General features: G+C 49.7%; 1 protein-coding gene across 3 annotated transcripts in view; it reads right to left on the bottom strand.

The window, feature by feature from the left end:
* The window catches only part of FAM160B2 (family with sequence similarity 160 member B2), a 120980-nt gene that overhangs the window by 97942 nt on the left and 3510 nt on the right, over positions 1-19528 (bottom strand). For all 3 annotated transcript variants that reach the window (XM_029603840.1, XM_029603838.1, XM_029603839.1), the window contains exons 2-5: positions 16333-16411; positions 15299-15471; positions 13533-13637; positions 5553-5675 (exon numbers count right to left, since the gene is read on the bottom strand). In XM_029603840.1, coding sequence (XP_029459700.1) covers positions 5553-5675; positions 13533-13637; positions 15299-15471; positions 16333-16411 — 480 coding nt within the window. The remainder of the gene's footprint in view (positions 1-5552; positions 5676-13532; positions 13638-15298; positions 15472-16332; positions 16412-19528) is intronic.

Below are 19528 nucleotides of genomic sequence, written 5' to 3' on the forward strand. Positions count from 1 at the left end.
GCTGCCCTAAAAGGAGTGGGACCCGGAGAGTCCTGCTCGAAGCACACTGCTGCCAAAAGAATCCACTTGCGGGTCCCGGACGTTCAAATGGTAATGCTTAGCAAATGTGTGCAAAGATTTCCAAGTGGGTGCCCGGCAAATCTCTTGAGGTGACACACATTGGCTTTCCGCCCAGGAAGTCGCCTGCAACCTGATGGAATGTGCCTTGAGACCATCTGGTACTTGCCGCCCGTGACAGATGTAAGCCGAGGCGATAGCCTCCTTCAACCAGCGGGCAATCGTTGTCTTAGAAGCCTTACATCCCTGCTTAGGACCGCTCCATAAGACAAACAGATGGTCAGATAATCGAAAGGAATTAGTCACCCCCAGATACCTCAAAAGAATCCAGCGGACATCCAATCTCCGCAGATCCCGGGCCTGAGGAGAATTCCGATCCACGTCCAGAAAGGCCGGCAACTCAACTGTCTGGTTGACATGAAAAGCTGAAACCACCTTCAGCAAAAAGGAGGGTACCGTCCGAAGCGAAACCCCAGAGTCTGAAATTTGCAAGAACGGCTCCCTACAAGACAAAGCTTGAAGTTCGGAAACCCGTCTGGCCGAACAAACAGCCACGAGAAAAACCATCTTGAGTGTTAAGTCTTTCAAAGTAGCCCATTTGAGAGGCTCAAAGGGGGAACTGCAAAGCCCTCAGAGAACCAAATTCAAACTCCACGAGGGACATATCTCGTGTACTGGCGGGTGTAAGTGCTTAGCCCCCTTCAAAAAACGGACTACATCCGGATGGCCGGCTATAGGAGAACCATCAATCTTACCTCTCAAACAGCCTAACGCCAACACCTGGACCCGGAGAGAACTGTACGCCAGACCCTTCTTTTAAGTCTTCCTGTAAAAAGGCAAGGATGTGGATGATAGAGGCCTGCTGCGGGGACACCTTCAACCTGCTGCACCAAGAATCAAAGACCTTCCAAACCCGAACATAAGTGAGGGAAGTAGAAGTCTTACGCGCCCGAAGTAGCGTGGTAATCACGACCTCCGGATAGCCTTTCTTTCTCGATTGCTTCCTCTCATAAGCCAAGCCGCGAGACAAAAGTGTGCCGCCTGATCGAAAAATGCTCTACAAGGTTGATGAGATCTGCGAACCACAGCCTCCTCGGCCACTCCAGAGCCACGAGGATGACCGGCCCCTGGTGGGAATCTATTCGCCTTAAAACCTTTCCCCACCAATGGCCAAGGAGGAAACACATACAAGAGAATGTTGGGAGGCCATGGGAGAACCAGGGCATTCACCCCTTCCGACCCATGCTCCCGTCTGCGGCTGAAAAAACGAACCGCTTTGGCATTCAGATGAGTTGCCATCAAATCCAGCCGAGGAGTCCCCAAACGGCGCTGCACGAGCTGCATCGCCTCCTCGGACAGTTCCCATTCGCCGGGATCTAATCATTGATGACTGAGAAAATCCGCCTGGACATTGTCCATGCCAGCTATGCGAGATGCCGCTATGCGGCCCAGATGACGTTCTGCCCAGGACATTAGCTTGTCTGCCTCGGAGGCTACTGGTCGACTCCTTGTTCCTCCTTGCCGGTTTATGTAAGCCACGGTGGACGTGTTGTTGGAGAGAATCTGCACCGCCTGTTGCCGAACTATCGGGAGAAAGTGTCGTAGCGCTAAGCGAACTGCTCTGGTTTCCAACCAATTGATGGACCACTTGGACTGCAGAGGTGTCCACTGGCCCTGTGCCACTTGTGATTGACAGACCGCCCCCCCACCCGGAGAGACTGGCATCCGTTGTCACAATTAGCCACTGTGGAGTTTCCAGGTCCACACTCCGAAGTAAGTGATCCGATACCAACCACCAATCCAGGCTGGTCCGGGCGGGCTCCTGCAATGGCAAGGGTAGGTGGAACTCCTCCGATTTGGGATCCCAACGGGAAAGTAATGCTCTCTGCAACGGTCTCATATGAGCAAAGGCCCAAGGCACCATCTCCAGGGTAGATGCCATAGACCCAAGAACTTGCAAATAATCCCATACCGTGGGCAGCAGGAGGGCCAATAGATGGCGAACTTGAGTCATGAGCTTCTCCATCCTCAACAGAGGCAGGGAAACCTTGCCTGCAGCCGTGTTGAAACGAGCTCCCAGAAACTCCAATACTTGAGAGGGGACCAGTCGACTCTTGTCGTAATTGACTACCCCAAACTAGCGACTGTAGATGGTGTAAAACAGACTGCACTGCCGCCTTGCATAGCTCCGCTGATTTCGCTTGAATGAGCCAGTTATCCAGGTATGGATGTGCTAGTATCCCCTCGCGTTGAAGGCAGGCTGCGACAACTACCATCACCTTGGTGAAGACTTAGGGAGCCGTCGCCAGACCGAATGGAAGAGCGCAATACTGGAAGTGCTCCCCCAAAACCATGAATCTCAGGAACCGCTGATTATGCGCTTGGATTCCTATGTGGAGGTAAGCTTCCGTCAGATCCAAAGAGGCCAAAAATTCGCCTTTGTGCACGGCCGCAATGACCGATCTCAGCGTCTCCATTCGAAAACGGGGAACTCGCAACGCCTTGTTGACTTCCTTTAAATCCAAGATGGGGCAGAACGAGCCCTCCTTTTTGGGGACTACGAAGTAAATGGAGTACCGACCAGTCCGAAATTCGTCTGGCAGGACCGGGACAATCGCCCCCACGGACTTCAACTGAGACAGGGTTTGAAGGATCACCTGACGTTTTGCTGGATCGTATAACGCATCCGCCGTATAGGCAATTGCCAATTCCATGCGATTTGCGTGCTCCGTCTCCCCTGGGGGGAGTTCCTGGGATGTGAGCAACTGCTGAATCCAGCGGAGGGTAGCCCTTTGCATAAGGCTGCTACAGACAGCAGCCCGCACTCCCAGTGCGGACACCTCAAAAATCCGCTTGAGCAAAATTTCCAGCTTTCTATCTTGAAGATCCTTAGGAGCCGCTCCTCCCGTGACGGGAATCGTGGCATGCTTAGCTATGGCTGTGACAGCCGAATCCACCGTCGGAACCTTAAGAAGATCCAAGGTTTCCCTTGGAAGCGGATAAAGCTTTTCCATGGCCCTGCTGACTCGCAAGGTGGCCTCAGGCGCATCCCATTCCCGGGACAAAATTTGGAAAAGCTTCGGATGTAAAGGAAAAGTCTGAGGAGGAATGCGAAGTCCTGATAACACCGAATCCCCCAGCGCAGAATCAGCCACCGCTTGCGGAGTCGGGATCTCCAGCTCCTGAAGAACATATGGGATTAGCTGATCCAGTTCCTCCTTATGGACCAGGCGGAGCACCTGTGGATCATCTCCCTTGTGCGGGGCAGAACTAACCACATCATTGCCCGCGTCTATGGTGGAGGGTGTCCTGCGGCGCTGGACTTAAGGGAGTGGATGGCCCAGGAAAACTTCCAAATGGAGCCGAGGAAGGAAGCCGAGGTCCAGCCCCCCCCCCCCCCCACAGGTCCGCAGCTGGTCTAAATTACTTTGCTGGGACCGAATCATGTGCGTCCCAGGCAGCCTCTGCTTCCATATATGCCCTATGGAGTAGCAATACAAATTGGGACGAAAATGGGTGCTGTCGCTTTAAGCCCCCCCCCCCCCCGGAGGTAGAGAGGGGGGAGAGTCTGTGTCTGCCTGCCGATCGTGGGTTCGTTGAGGGCTCAAAGCCGGCGGGGATAGAGGAGGGAGATCTTCTCCCTCTGAATCTGGCACGGCATCTGAAATCGGAGCAGGCAAGATGGCCAACGCTCCCGAACCGTGGGGGGAGGAAGCAGGCCTCTGCCTGTGAGCCGCTGAATCGCTCTCCAAACCGCACGATCGCAGCAGGGAGTCGTCGTCCCCCGTCCCCCGCTCTGAATTTGGCCTCTGCAAAGGTCCCTAGCCCCCGGGAATACACCGGGAGCACAGACCTTCGCGCGAGAGCAGAGACACCGGCTCCCCACAAGCCCCGCAGCACGAACCACACAGCATGATTAGCAGGTGAAAAAAAGAAGGCGGCAGCCGGGTGAAGGATTCCACCCCTTCTGAAGGCCCGGGAGAGACTGCAGGCTGGTGCTGAACAATCGCAGTAAAAGTAAGGTCTGGTTGATTAATCACCGCAATCTTTGTCTTTTTTTTTTTTTTTTTTTTTAACTCAACCAGCCGGCAGGGGCAAAGAGAAAACTTCCCTGCATGAAAACAGCACCCTCCAGAGGAAGAGGTATCGTCTCTGGGATGAAGGGGGGGAGAGTGACCGGCCCACCGATGAATACTCCCCTCAACTCACTGGGCAGTACACTGTCTCTGGGTAAGAATGGCATTAGAGCATTGCCCTGCCTTGCCTGCCCTTCAAACTGCTGACAAGTAGCTGACAGGATTTTTTTTTTTAACTATTTGAAATCAGATTGATCTAGCCAAAGGAATATCCCAACTATCAAACCTGTCAACCCAGATAGTTGCTAATTTGCCAAGGATCAGAACAGTAGAGAAAGACTGACTGGCTGGTGCCTGAGCAGAGCTGTATGAGGGTGACATCAGCAAGTTATTATTCTCCATTTCCAGCTGCTGGTTGGAGTGCACAATCCATTGGTGTAGAATGGCTTGCCTGAATGAAGAGGAAAAGGAAAATTGGTTCTTACCTGCTAATTTTCATTCCTGTAGTACCACAGATCAGTCCAGACTGCTGGGTTTTGCCTCCCTTCTAGCAGATGGAGACAGAGAAAAACTTGAAGAGCACCCCCTCTTAATCAGGTGTGCCACCTGCGTCCCTTCAGTATTTCTCAGTCTCCAGCAGATGGAAGTGGTGCAGAACCTGCGGTCCTGAAATGATACTGATATTCAAAAAAATAAAAATTAGTTTAAACAGCTAATAGTGAATCAAGCAGGACAAGAAGTGGTGCTGATCCTCCCAGGGGGTAGGCAATGATAAAGTCATTGACTGACATTAGAGCCCCCTCCCCACCAACGCAAGGCTTAAAATCATAAAACAGAAACACTAACGTCTGAATAAGAAACTACTGTATTAGGCAGAAATCTCTTCTGATACACAGGCTAAATCAAATCCGGATGGAAACCTGGATTGGTCTGGTAGGACTCAAGGAAAGAAAAGTAGCAGGGAAAAACCACATTTTTCCTTTTTAGTTAGCCTGGTGGCTCAACTGGTAAGCACTGGTGTGAACTGTGTGTGCAAAAATGTTCTTTTGTGCAACGTCTTATTAGCCAATTTGTGCACTAAAAGCCAAACAATGGAAATAATATTGGGATTTCCTGGGTGCATTATGTTTTGCTGCCTACATGGGTTTATGACCTGTTGCACATGCACTTGTGCACAGTTCAGAAAGAACAGTGCCTGGGAGAAGTATACAGATATACTGCAACCTTCCCAGTAGAAAGGGGTAAGGTGAGAAGCTATGTATGATGCAACCTGAATGAACGTCAAATGGTACAAAGTAAGGAGGGAGTGTGTGTGGGAAATTTTTTTTTTTCTGTAAAACAAGATTTCAAATGCTTATGCTCATCCTTCACAGCAACATGCTTTCCTCCCTTTACAGCTTAAGTCTCCTACTGGCTTACCTCCAGGATGTAGCTGAGCAGTGAAGGGTCCTGCTTGATCTTTGTACAGACAGCAGTTAGAAACTGCATCTCCTCCTTCTCCGTAGAAGAGCCCAGAGTATCTCCACCCAGCTGGATGAGTTTCTGCATAGGAGAAATTAGTCACAGCCTGACTTGTGACATAAGGAAATGGTAGACCGATAAAACAGGAGGGTAGGCTATCTAAGAAATATAACTCACAATACAGGACATACTAGAACATAATTTAAAATCGTAATTAATTATATATACATTACCATTATATATGTATATATAATTAATTACGATTTTAAATTATGTTTTAGTATGTCCTGTATTGTGAGTTATATTTGTTATTTATATTTTAGCCCGAGGCAGCCCCGTGTGCGGGCGAAACTCGGCCTGAGTCGGACACAATATATAAAGAATACGTCTCCATTCAATTAAAGTTTTCAAACGGACAACTCCTTGGCGTCTAACCTATTTTGTTGCCCATAAGGAAATGGTAGCAAGGCTGCTCAGAACCCTACAGGTGGGCTCCGTTCAAAACACAGAGGGTTAAGGAGGCTTCTCCCCTGCACTCCGCAGGAGTGACTGAGTAAGTCTGTACTGGACTCCAGGAACCAGAGGAGGCCGCTGTGTCCCAGATAGGGAGGAGGCATGGCAACTATAAAACTATTTAATGTGAATGCACTTAAAAAAAAAAAAAAGAAAAAAAAAAAAGACAGTGCTGTTTGTAGTTATCAGTTGATGTTCCAGCACATAGGCATCTAGGAAATCTGTGCTTCAAGACCACACGCCAACAGGCTAAGAGGCAGACTAAAATTTCAGCCCAAAAATAATTGCTAAAAGCCTCCAAGTCCATTTACTTGCCTAGTTTTGAAAGGGCACATCTAAAGGGACTGAAGTGGTCTCAAAGCTCTTTCTTATATTGGTCCAATGTAATGTATCAAAGCCATAAAAGACTCCAGCTTTCCCCAGCACCAATATAGCTAGATGTGAATATCTTTTGTTTATTCTCCAGCAGTGTCCTCTGGCACCTAAGGAAGCTACTGCACAAGGAGCCTTCATTCAGAGCTTTGTCTCCCCCATTTTTAACCTTCTTCCCCTCTCCTGATGTGATGAGAGGGAGGCTCTCCCCAATACTTGATGTGCATGCACCTCCTTGGCTGGCCACTAGCTGTCACTGTTGCACGATGGAAGTTCCTCCTCAGAGGCTGTGAACACTGCCTTTGCAGTGTCCCTAGCCCTGGCCAACCCAGAGAGAAGGGGGGGGGGGGGGGGGGGTTTCGGGACCCAAACCCAGATTTCACACACACCATGGCCACTGAGCCATTAAGCTGGCTCAGAAAGCCATGCATGATAATTTCCTGCAACTTCCGGATGTATGAACCCAGGAGTCTGGACTGATCCGGTACGTACAGGGAAACTGCAATCAACATCTTCTGCAAAAAGCACAGCGAGAATCTTCCCCCAAAGTCTTAAAATGTAAAAATTAATCCAAAAGTTCCACAGAGCTTTTTTTTTTTTTTTTTTAACAGAAGTTTGTGCCTGCATAATATCTCAGAAAATAGTTGCAAGAAATTAAACCTTAGACCCCCATTTCAAAAATTGGCACAAGATAGACTTTCAGCCTTTTGCATTTGGTTGCCCAAAACATAAATATGGCTCTAAATATAAGTATAAGTGCTCTTTATTTTTCAGATTTCAATGGTCTGAAATTCAGTTTTATTTTTGTTTTAATTTTATTCTTATTAAGTGCCTCTTTAATCATACAGAACAACTGCAATGATTCAGTCCTGAACATACAAGGGGGTCCACATTTAGCAGGATAACCAACTTTTGAGCTATTTGTTTTTATTTATATTCCGCTTTTTGGCACTTCAAAGTGGATTATATTCAGGTACTGAAAATGCTAACTTTTGAATATTTTGGGCACTTATCCAGCTAAAAATTTATCCGGATGACATAGGGGGCATTCTGGGATGAAGTTAAGTTAGCTGGATTACTTAGCTAGCTAACTCTGGTCATGTCATAGAGGAGACCTAAACAACTGGATAAACTTATTCGGCGAACTTTAAGATAGTCAGGTATATTCAATGGTGCGACTGTGCTGCTAAATATCCCACCAAAGTTAGCTGGATAAGTTTATCCGGCTAAGTTTGCTGGCCAAACAGTGGCTGAAAAGGAAAATTGGTTCTTACCTGCTAATTTCTGTTCCTGTAGTACCACAGATCAGTCCAGGCTCCTAAGTTTTGCCTCCCTGCCAGCAGATGGGGACAGAGAAAGTTTCACAGATACTGCCATATAACCTAGTGTGCCACCTGCAGTCCCTCAGTATTGACCTGTACCCAAGCCAAGATGACCTTAACACTAAAATTTCTGATTGCAAACTCCTCCAACAAGCAAGGGAGTAGGGGGAAGGGGGGGTGAAGTTGAAGCTGCAGCGCAATGGAAACTTTGAAAACCATGTATGTAAACAAGCTTTGAAAACCCCCAACAAGTGCATTATACATTACATACCAGTACGAGCATACTCCTCATACGGGTGAGATTCTGGACTGATATGTGGTACTACAGGAACGAAAATTAGCAGGTAAGAACCAATTTTCCTTTCCTGTTCGTACTCCGATCAATCCAGACTCCTGGGATGTACCCAAGCTCCCCCAAACTAGGTGGGACCTGGGGAGTCCCGCTTGCAGAACACTCTCCCCAAAGCACATGGAAGCCGGAGCCCTGACATCTAAGAGATAAATGTCTGGCGAAAGTGTGTAGCGACTTCCAAGTAGCCGACATGCATATCTCCTGCGGAGACACCAGTTGTGATTCGGCCCAAGAGTTTGTTTGAGAACATGTTGAGTGAGCCCTTAAGCCCTCAGACACAATATTACCCTGAGATATATAAAAACGACCCCTCCCCAGAACAAAAAGGTGATCGGACCTATGAAAGTCAATAGTGATTTTCAGATACCCCAAGAAAGACCGCCTTACAACCAAGAGCTTAAATTCTCTTGCGCGAGGAATGGAGGTATCCAAATCCGGAAAGGCTGGAAGTTCCACAGCCTGACTAAGATGGAACGCTGAAACCACCTCTGGCAGAAAGGAAGGCACAGTGCGTAACGACATCCCCAAATCTACAAAAAAAAAAAAAGCCTAGAGCTTCAAAATTTTCCTGATTGAACAAACAGCCACCAGAAAATCCACCTTGATAAGCAAGTTTGCTTACCGTAAAAGGTGTTTTCTGTAAATAGCAAGATGAATAAGCCATGCTGTCTGGGACATCCTCTGGCAGCCCTTGAGGCAGAGCTTCTCCTAGAAATCACAGAGCTCTTTGTGATTGCATGCGTCTTCCCGCACGATCAAGCGCCATCATCTCCTCAGTCTATAACGTAGTGAAACCATCCGGAATAGATGTCCTGGAGGCTGATGGATCAGCATGGCTAATTCATCCTATCTATGGAAAACAGTAACCAAACTTGCTTTTTTCCCGGTGATAGCAGGGCTGAATTAGCCATGTGTCTGGCAGTCCCCAGCAAAGGGTTGATTCTTGCATGCTATTGGACTTACGATGGCTTCACTAAGACTGGGCGGAGGCCTCCCGATTTCTTGGGAATGAAAAAGTATGGGGAATAGAATCCCCTGATGCGTTTGACGGAACTACTTGTATGGCCTGCTGGGCAAGTAGCGAGGTCACCTCTGCTTGCAGGAGTTATGTCTGCTCCTAGTCCTGCTGAAAACCGGCGAGGCAAGGACATATCGCCCCCCCCCCCCCCCCCAAACAGAGAGACTGGCATCCGTGGACACCACTACCCAGACGGGTATTTCCAGATCCATCCCTTTCTCAAGATTGTGCTGAGACAGCCACCATGAAAGACTGGACCTGGCATCCTCCGGCAACAGCAAAGGAAGCTGAAATTTCTCCGAAAGCGGATTCCAACCGGATAACAGCACCCTCTGCAGCAGGCGCATGTGAGCAAAGGACCATGGAACTAAATCCAGCGTAGAATCCATAAAACCCAGGGCCTGCAAATAGTCCCAGACCCTGGGAACAGACATATGCAGAAGCCGAAGGACCTGACTCTGCAACTTGGCTACCCTCTCCATAGTCAGAAACACCTTCCCCATCTGGGTATCAAAGCATGCTCCCAGATATTCCAATGACTGGGTCGGCTTTAAATGGCTCTTTACCAGATTCATCACCCAGCCCAATGAATCCAGGAACTGCAGGACCCACTAGACTGAGCAACAACACTTCATTTCTGTCGTCGCCTGTACTAACCAATCGTCCAAGGTATGGGTGCACCAGGATACCTTCCTTTCTATGTGCCGCTGCCACTACCACCATCACTTTTGTGAATGTGCGTGGCGCTGTCACCAAAGGGAAGGGCTCAAAATTGGAAATGCTCCCCCAGAACCATGAACCTCAGCAACCTCTGGTGTTTGGCCTGAATGGGGATATGGAGATAAGCTTCCGACAAGTCCAATGACACCAGAAACTCCCCTTTACGCACCGCCACTATCACCGTGCGCAACGTCTCCATCCAAAACTGCGGCACCCGGAGAGCAGCACTGACCTTCTGCAGATCGAAGATGGGCTGAAAAGTCCCCTCCTTTTTGGGCACTACAAAGTACACGGAGTACCGATTCTGTCCCCTCTCCTGAGGGGGCACTGGAACAATGGCGTGCAGAAGCTGTAGCTGTTGCAAAGCATCCCGCACCACCTCTCGCTTGGACCAGGAGACGCAGCGGAGATTACAAAGACATCCCTGAGCGTACGAGAAAATTCTAAGGCGTAGCCACTTCCAGGACCCACTTGTCCGAGGTGATCCTGGTCCACTCCTCGTAAAAGAAAGACAACCTCCTTCTGATAGCCACCAGAGAGGAGCGGACCAGTCCACCTTCATTGGCCAATTTTATTTCCGCCTCCTCCGTCCTGCGGAGGTCTATGTTGGGCTCAAAAGGATTGCTGCCTGCCCGAATTCTGTTTTTGCGCCACTGTCCCAGGGCTCCTGCCAGTGCGAAACCTCCTCACCTTTCGGAAGTGAGCTCATGGAGGAAAAGACTTCCTAGAGGTCTTCCTATCCTCAGGCAACTTATTACCCTTCGACTCCCCCAATTGTTTCATGAGCTGCCAGAGATCCTCCCCAAACAGCAGTTTGCCCCTGAAGGGGAGGTTAAACAGACCAATTTCACAGCCATAGGAGTTTCCGCACCGCCAACGCAGAGACCATGCTCCTGGTGAAGGTCCGGATCAAGTCATACAGGGCATCCGCTATATAGGCCACTCCCGCTTCCAAGTGGGTAGCTTGAGCCACCTCAGCCACCAAGCCCAACCGCTTATCGTGCGTCTTCTGCACCCAGCACAAGCAGGCTCTCTGCATCAAGCTTCCACACACCCCCGCACGCAGACTCAAGGCTGACACCTCAAACAGCTTTTTAAGTAAAATTTCCATTTTCTGATCCTTTACATCCTTCAGTGCGGCTTAACTTGCCACCGAGATGGTCATCTTCTTGGAAACCACCGCATCCACCTTGGGAATTTTCCATGACTCAAATGTCTGTTCCGGCAAGGGATATAACTTAGCCATAGCCCTGGCCACCTCAAACCCACTTCAGGAGATTCCCACTCCCTATCCACCAGCTTCTTCACATTCTTTGGAAATGGAAAAGCCTTAGAGGGTCCCCATAATCCCTCTAGGACTGGGTTTACCACTTCATTATCCGAATCCTCCTGAGTGACCTTAATCCCCAGCTCCTCCAGCACGTGGGGAATTAGTGGGCCCAGCTCATCTCTAAGGAACGGCCGAACTACCCAAGGGTCGTCACCGTCCGCGATCAGAACCTCGTCTGGATCCTGCATTGGATCCCCCAAAGCACTAACAGGATCCTGATCGGATCCTGCATCGGATCCATTAAGATACTAACAGGGTCCGCGTCCGGATCAACCAGCCCTCCCTGCATCTGATCCGGAACATCTGTCTCCTCTGAAGAGTCTTCTTCTACCATGGCCCGACTGAGACCCAAGGCTTGCAGGATTCCTCTGGACTCTGCATGCCCCCGATCTCTAGGCTTCTTAGCCGTCCGGAACTTCCTGGGCAAAAGCCTCTTGGATCCTGCTCCCTTTCTGACCAACAGGCCTTATGAAGCAGAAGGACAAAATATGTGGAAAAAGCTTCCCGATCGGAAGAAGGGGGGGTCAGGGTCTGCGTCCCCCTGCACTTCTTCTCTTTCCCTGCTACCAGCAGAGTCCTGATCCATGGTAGTGTGGGAGGGGAGTTCCGAGGCTCCGCCACAGCAGCCTGACTCCCAGCACATGCTGACAAAATGGCCACTGGCTCCTCTGATCCTCCCCCCACCCCAGGCCTCCAGAAGCAGCCCAGCTGATCTTGTCTTCCTGCTACACCCCCCCCCCCGAGGTCTCGTGGAGGTCCCAGCCAACCCCGGAGACACATTCCCTGCAAAATGAGGCCAGAAGCACAGCCACATCAAACTTTGCTGCGCTGCACAGGAGTCGGCATGCCAGCACGATTAGGCCTAAAAACAGCCCTTGCCAATGCGAGGAGAAAACAGCGCTGTCTGGTGCTGAAAACAGCCCCCGGGCCCAACTGAAGAACGAATTCGGCACCCCTCCGCACCTTTACCTGCCTCCTGGCAGGGAAATCCAGCCACTCAACTGCCTCAGCCCTGCTCCTCTTCTGCCTGCAAACAGCCATTTTTGTTTTTCAAACAACTTAAAACATACAGCCACGTACAAACAGGGCCAGGGAAGGGAAGAAAATCCAAATACTTCCCTGCTTCTGAAGAAGACCGAACACTAAGGGTGCCAGGGACCCAGAGGGGGGAAAGAACAGGACCCCTGGCTTTCACCCCCACTGACAACAAAGGCTGAGTCAGAACAGGTATCGCCAATCTCCCCGCTCAACCCGAAGGACTGCCCACGAAGGAAGCTAGCACTTTGGGGAGCCAAAATCTCCTAAAAATTCTCTCTCTTTTTTTTTTGAAACTCCAGACTGCAGGTTTGCACCTCCACATCTGCTGAAGACAGAAATACTGAGGGACTGCAGGTGGCACTCTTGGCTATGTAGTAGTGCCTCAGTTTTGTTCTCTGCCTCCATCTGCTAGTAGGGATGCATTAACTCACTTGTCTGAACTAATCTGGGGTACAAACAGGAAACATAGAAGCCAATACCTTCCCTTTGGTGCAGAGGTTCCTGTTCCAGGAGCGCAGGCTGCATGGCGGATCAGAAGACAGCCAGACCACTGGCTATATCTGTCTCCATTCCTTTCACCAAACTTTAGTGACCCAGCCCAGGTCAAACCATATAAAAGGGATACTTCCCTGCTCTACTGGGCATGCAGTGCAGAACTGCCAGCAGGTTTTACCACTGTCTCATGGGGATGAGGGATCTGGACCACCAAATGTCCACCCCCACAGACCTCCGGACCAAGCTACCAGAAGGGTCACCAATCCTCTGCTCATTCACCTCAAACCAGGGGGGATGGCCCCACCAGGACCTCACAACCCCCTGGGAGGATCCAGAAATTTTGTCTTTTATTCATTTTTTTTTTCTCGCCAGTCTGCAGGTTTTACACCATCTACCATCTGCTGGAGACCGAGAAATACTAGATGGACTGTAGGAAGCACTCCAGGTTATGTACAGTGTCAGTAAAACTTTCTCTGTCTCCATCTGTTGGAAGGGATGCAAAACCCAGGAATCTGTGCACACACACACACACACACGCATAATCAGCAATAAAAATAGCACACACCAGTTTTCCAGTTTTCCCATAACCAAATTTTCATCAGATCCACATTTCACACACATTCTCCTTCAACAATCTCACTACCTCATCTCCTGAGATGATTTAGCGCCTAAGGAGAACAGTTAGTCAGCTTTAGGTGCTGCTTGTTATCAGTGGTAGCCAATGCACATTGAAATTCAGTTTTTCCAGTGCTCACTCCCCTGAACTGTGAAGCCTTACCTGCACAGGTCGATGCACGTTCAGATAATGCAGAAGCGGATGCTGCACTTGGGCCAAAACTCTGCTAAAAAACTGCAGCACCTGCTGCTTCATTCCTGGTGGGTACTGCAGCCAAGACAGGGACAATTCTACATTATTTCTCAAGACTCTTTCCATCCAATGTCACGTCATCAGCAGCACAGACTTTATAATACAAATATTAACAACTTACATCAGCACTGGAAGGTCAGACTAATCAGCTAAGCAGCACCTCCCCTAATTTAAGCTTGTTCTGTAGTGATTAATTTTGCTGTTTATATTGCTTTAACTGATGTACACCGCTTTGGGCAGTTTATTTTGGCCTGGAAAGTGCCATTAAAAAAGCAGCAAATAAACACTGCTGCCCTGCACTTGTAGGACAAAGCCTCCAGCAGTGCAGCATATCCTTTACTAATACCTCACAGTCAGGCCAATACAGAACGGGTTAGCCCCCATCTGGACGCGCTATTATTACCCCTTATACAGTAAAGGGTAATAGCGCGAGGAAAACGCGCGTCCAAACCCCCCCCCCCCCCCCGAAACTAATAGCGCCCACAACATGCAAATGCACGTTGATGGGCCTATTAGTTAGACCCGCGCGATACAGAAAGTAACGTGTGCAGCCAAGCCGCACATTTTACTCTCAGAAATGAACGCCTGCCCAAAAGCAGGAGTTAATTTCAGCCAGCACCGGGAAAGTGTACAGAAAAGCAGAAAAAAAAAAAAAAAATCAGCCTGCGGCTCACGGGTTGGAAGACAGACGCTCAATTTTGCCGGCGTCCATTTTCCAAACCCGTGGCTGTCAGCGGGTTCGACAACAGACGCCGGTAACATTAAGCGTTGGCTGTCAAACCCACTGACACCCGCTGCTTCTGCCAATAAGGAGGTGCTAGGGACCACAAGTGTCCCTAGCACCTCCTTATTACCACGGTCCCGCATTTGAATACAAAATAGCGCGCCCAGGAGGGGGGCCTGGGCGCGCATCGGGAGAGCGGACGCTCGCCTCGGAGCACCGGCTCTCCCGCAAATTTTTCTGTATCGGCCCGAGTATCAGCACAGGAAAGGCAGCGCCTCCCATACTAATGCCCTGCAATGTTGGTAATGGATAGGCTGCACCTCCCCTAGCAGTGCCCAGTACCAGAAGGACAGCATCTCCCCTAGCCACGTTTTGCACAGAAAGGACAGCACCTCCAGCAATGCTGCATTTCCCCTACTAACGCTCTGAAGCGGAAGGACATTGCCTGCCCTAGCAATGACCTGCAGCGGAGGGACTGCGCCTCCCACAGCAGTCACTGCTCCTACAATTAAATAAATACTAATGCCCTGCACCAGAAGGAAAGCACCTCCCCTAGCAGTGCCCTGCAGCGGAAGGATAGCATCTCCAGCTGTACATAATCTCCTCTAGTACTACCCTGCAGTGTTAGCACTGAAAGAATAACATCTCCCCTAGCAGTGCCCTGTACAGGAAGGATAGCACCTCTCTTCCCCCCCACCCCCCCAGCACTGAAACTGACTGCCAGGATTTTAATTGCAGAGATGCTCGCACATGGATTCTTAAGGTACTGTAAATAGTAAACATGCTTGGATGAACAATGTGAAAGAAAAATGAATTCTGCCATTGAGGTAACAGGTAAAAAGGGGTGGAGACTCTCACCAGAAGGCACAAAAATGCACTTTCTGCTCTGGTGATAAGTGGGCTCCAATCAAACAAAATTCTATAAAAGAGACCTGAGATGGTGAGGCAGTACCTCGGCTCTGCCCAGAGTACAGAGGGTCTCCAGGATCTTATGCTGCAATAGATACTCCAAACAAGGCCCAGTCTCTTCCCTTGACTGCTGCTGTTTCTCTTCGTACACCAGGATATCCAGCATCTGTTTCAGGCGCCAGGGGATGTCGGTCTGCCGAGCCGTGGTCTTTTCATCTGAAGTGGACAGGCACATAAATACACAGCAGAAACGCCCAGAAATACAATGATCGCAACACAACATTAATGGAACTGCACTAATACTGATGGAACTGCACTGGCTTCTTATCTCCCAGCAAATTCGATTGAAAATTGGAGTAACCATACACAAATTAATTACTTCCAATGACTGTCCTTCGGCCAGTGTACTGGTGCGGCTTTATCAGCTGTCTCACATGCTGAGATCACAGCAGCAAGGTCTCTTGGATATACCTTCAATTAAGCAGGCTAGACTTGTAGAATCTCTTTTTCTGTAGCAGCAACTACTTTTTGGAATTCACTGCTGGAAACTTTGCACCAATCAAATTGTCTAAAATCATTTAGATTGGTGCTTAAAATCTTCCTTTTTCAGTAGGCCTATCTGTCTATTTAAGACTGTGTACAGTCATTCATTTGAGTCATATCAGCTTATACTGTTGTGGATGAATTTTGTCTTAATTTATGTTAGTGTATTTTTCATTTTATGTGAGTCAGAAATGTAAATTGCCTAGTCCTGTGTGTATAGGTGATACATAAATCCTAATAAACAAACATTTCCAGAAGTATAGGCCATGCAAGGAGGAGCAGAATGTCCCCTGAAGGACCAAAGTCATGCTGGAACATCAGGACAATAAAGCAAAATAAATGAGGGTTAAGAAAGGAAAGTTAATGGCCCCAAATAGCTACAGACACTTCAGTTTCAAACTAAAAACTAGGATGAACCTATTTCTGAGGTTCAATTCAATGCGTGAATGCTGGAGCCGACCATATCTCCATGCCTCAGATGTTACCCAAAATAACACCAGTGACTCCGGATTCTCTCTGTTGCAAGTTCCCTACCTGTAGTTTCAATGTAGTAATGCGTAATTCCCTTCCAGTGTTCTATAAAAGCCTCCAGTAGGTCAATGGTGGGCTCACGCTGTCATTTAAAAAAAACAAAAAAAAACAAACAAACACAAAAAAGGGATGATACTCCTCCACCCAATGTCTTCTTTTCATGGTTAAGACATGCAGGGCCTCTCCTTACACAGCCCCTGGGGGTCAAGGAAACAACTGCACTGTATGCCTAGGTTCCTGTGCATATCCCAGATCAGTCCAGACAAGTGGGCTTATGCCTCCCTACCAGCAGATGGAGGCAGAGAACGAAACTTTGAGGCACTGCTACTTAACCGAGAGTGCCACCTGCAGTCCCTCAGTATTTCTCTGTCTCCAGCAAATAGTAGAGGTGCAAACCTGCAGTCTGGAGTTTTTAGAAAGTTTAGGAAGACAGAAGATTCCTGGAAAGCTCCCCAAGGTGTTAAGTTACTTCGTGGGCCATCCCTTGGGCTTAGCGGGGAAGCTGGTAATCCCTGTGCTACCTCAGCCCTTGGTGGCCAGGGGGGAGGTTGAAAGCCAGGTGTTCCTTGTTCGTCTCATCTCCAGCGCTTGTTCTCTCCTGTGTCCTGAAGTCAGGGAAGTATCCTTTTCCCTTTTGATTCCTTGCTGTTTTCTGAGGGCTGTTTGTGAGGCTTCTGCCTTTAAGAAAAAAGAAAAAAAAAGTTCAGTGCAGAGGCAGCAGGAGCAGTGACAGGGTTGGAGCTGTGCCGAGAGGCCTTTTCTGCCGGGAGGCAGGGGTGGTGAGTGAGGGCTGAAGTCTTCCAATCGGCGGGCCGGCTGCTCATTCGGGATCAGAGACATGCCACCGGTGGGGAGTTCTTCACGGCAGGGGCTTGGCTCGAAGCCCACTCAGCACGGGAAAAGTTGCTGCGGTCTACAGGGGGGGTCGCCTCTCTGCAACTGCATTTTTTACGGACTGCGCCTCGGGGGTGAGGTGGAGGAGAAGGTCAATGCACAAGGTCAGCCGGCTTGGTGCTACAGGCCCCGGGGGGGGGGGGGGGGGGGGGCGGAGGAGCCGGAGACCATTTTGAGAGCACATGGCAGAAGCAGGGAAGCCACTCCAGGGCCTCAGGACTCCGCTCCCCTGCTTTCTTCCATCACTTTACCTACTGCTGGGAGCAGGGAAGGGACAGGGGTCCAGGGGGACACAATTCAGGGGAGGACCTCTCCGGATTTGGAGCCCTTTTACGCAGATTTCGTCCTGCTTCTTCATAAGGCCTATTTGGCCAAGAAGGAGGCAGGCTCCAGTCGCTCACTTCCCAAACAGCCTCCAGTGGCAAAGAAACCTCGGGGGGTGGGGGGGGGGAAGGCCAGAGACCTCCTGGGGGCTACGGCGTCTTCTTGGGCTGGGGCAGTCCATTGCGGACGGCGAGGACATGTCTGAGGAGTCAGACGTGCCTGATCAGCAGCAGTAGACCAGGTCACTGGTGTGGGTGTTCCTACACTGGATGTGGCCGACGTCCCAGTGGTAGAAGGTGACGACCCTCATGTGGTTCGGTTGTTCCACAGGGAGGAGCTGGGTCCCCTGATTCCTCAGGTATTAGAAGAGTTGGGGATCAAGGTTGCACAGGAGGCTTCGAATGATGAGGGGGTGAACCCGGTCCTAGAGGGGCTACTCAGACATCCTAAGGCCTTACTTTTGCCCAAGATGGTAAAGAAGTTGGTGGATTGGGAGTGGGAATCTCCCAAGGTGGGCCTGAAGGTGTCCAGAGCTATGGCCAAACTGTATCCCTTGCCAGAGCAGACTCTGGACACTTGGAAGATTTCCACGGTGGATGTGGCAGTTTCCGCAGTGACCAAGACGATGACCATCCCAGTTGCGGGGTCGGCCGCTCTAAAGGATATCCAGGATCATAAGCTGGAAATTCTGTTGAAGAGGCTGTTTGAGGTTTTGGCCTTGAGTCTTCGGGCAGCAGTCTGCAGAAGTTTGATGCAGAGAGCCTACTTGTGCTGGGTGCAGAAGGCTCACAAGGTGATGTCAGGGGCAGCAGTGGAGTCTGCCCAGGCTGTCCGACTGAAGGCAGGTGTGGCCTATGTGGCGGATGCCCTCTATGACTTGATTCAGACTTCTGCCAGGAATACGGTCTCGGCGGTGGCAGTGCGAAGGCTGTTGGGGTTGCGAAATTGGTCTACAGATGTGTGGTCTAAGGCCCAGTTGTCTAATCTCCCGATCAAAGGCAAGTACTGTTTGGGGAGTATCTGGAGCAACTCATGAAGATCAAAGGGCAATAAGTTGCCAGAGGACAAAAAGGCTACCAAAATGTCCTTTCCCATATGTACTCTTTTTCGAGATACAAGAATATTTCGTTCCAGTAGATCTTCAGTGTCTGTGACACAAAAGCAGGGAACAAGCAGAGTTTCATCCTTTCGGACGCAGCGTAGACCTCCTCAGGACAGAGCTTCCCAGGGGGGAGGGCGAAATCAAGCTTAACCAATGGTCCACTCCTTCCTGAAGGTGATTAAAGGAAGGCTGTCCCTTTTTCTACAAGGCGTGGAACAAGATCACGTCGGACCAGTGGGTGCTGGAGGTGATCAGGGACAGTTATGCCTTAGAATTTTCTTGGCCACTCAGGAACGCCTTTGTAGTCTTCCGTTGCATCTCCCATTCCAAACATGAGGCAGTATGGGATACAGTGCAACACCTTCATCATCTGCGAGCCATTGTTCTGGTTCTCCTGCAGGAAAGGGGGCAAAAAAGAAGGGAAGTTTCGGCCCATTCTTGATCTGCAAAAGGTAAATTTTGCACTCCATGTGCCCCATTTTCGGATGGAAACTTTACGGACAGTGATAGCAGCAGATAGCAGCAATATGCACAGGGGAGTTTCTGGCCTCCTTGGATTTGACTGAGGCCTATCTCCAAATTCCCATCAGGAAGGATCACCAGAGATTTCTGAGATTCATGGTTCTCTGAGAACAGTTTCAGTTTCAAGCCCTTCCTTTCAGATTGGCGACTGCGCCGCACACGTTCACCAAAGTGATGGTGGTGGCTGCTCTCAGGAGGGAAGGGATTCTGGTGCATCTGTACCAGGGTGATTGGTTCATCAGGGCAAAGTCAGAGGCGGAGTGATGTTCAGTGTGCCGGGTCATGCAGCTTCTAGACTCTTTGGGCTGGGTGACGAATTTGTCAAAGAGCTATTTGGATCCGTCCCAGTTGTTACAA

Source organism: Rhinatrema bivittatum, chromosome 5 (genome assembly GCF_901001135.1).
Source record: "Rhinatrema bivittatum chromosome 5, aRhiBiv1.1, whole genome shotgun sequence".
Lineage (NCBI taxonomy): Eukaryota > Metazoa > Chordata > Amphibia > Gymnophiona > Rhinatrematidae > Rhinatrema > Rhinatrema bivittatum.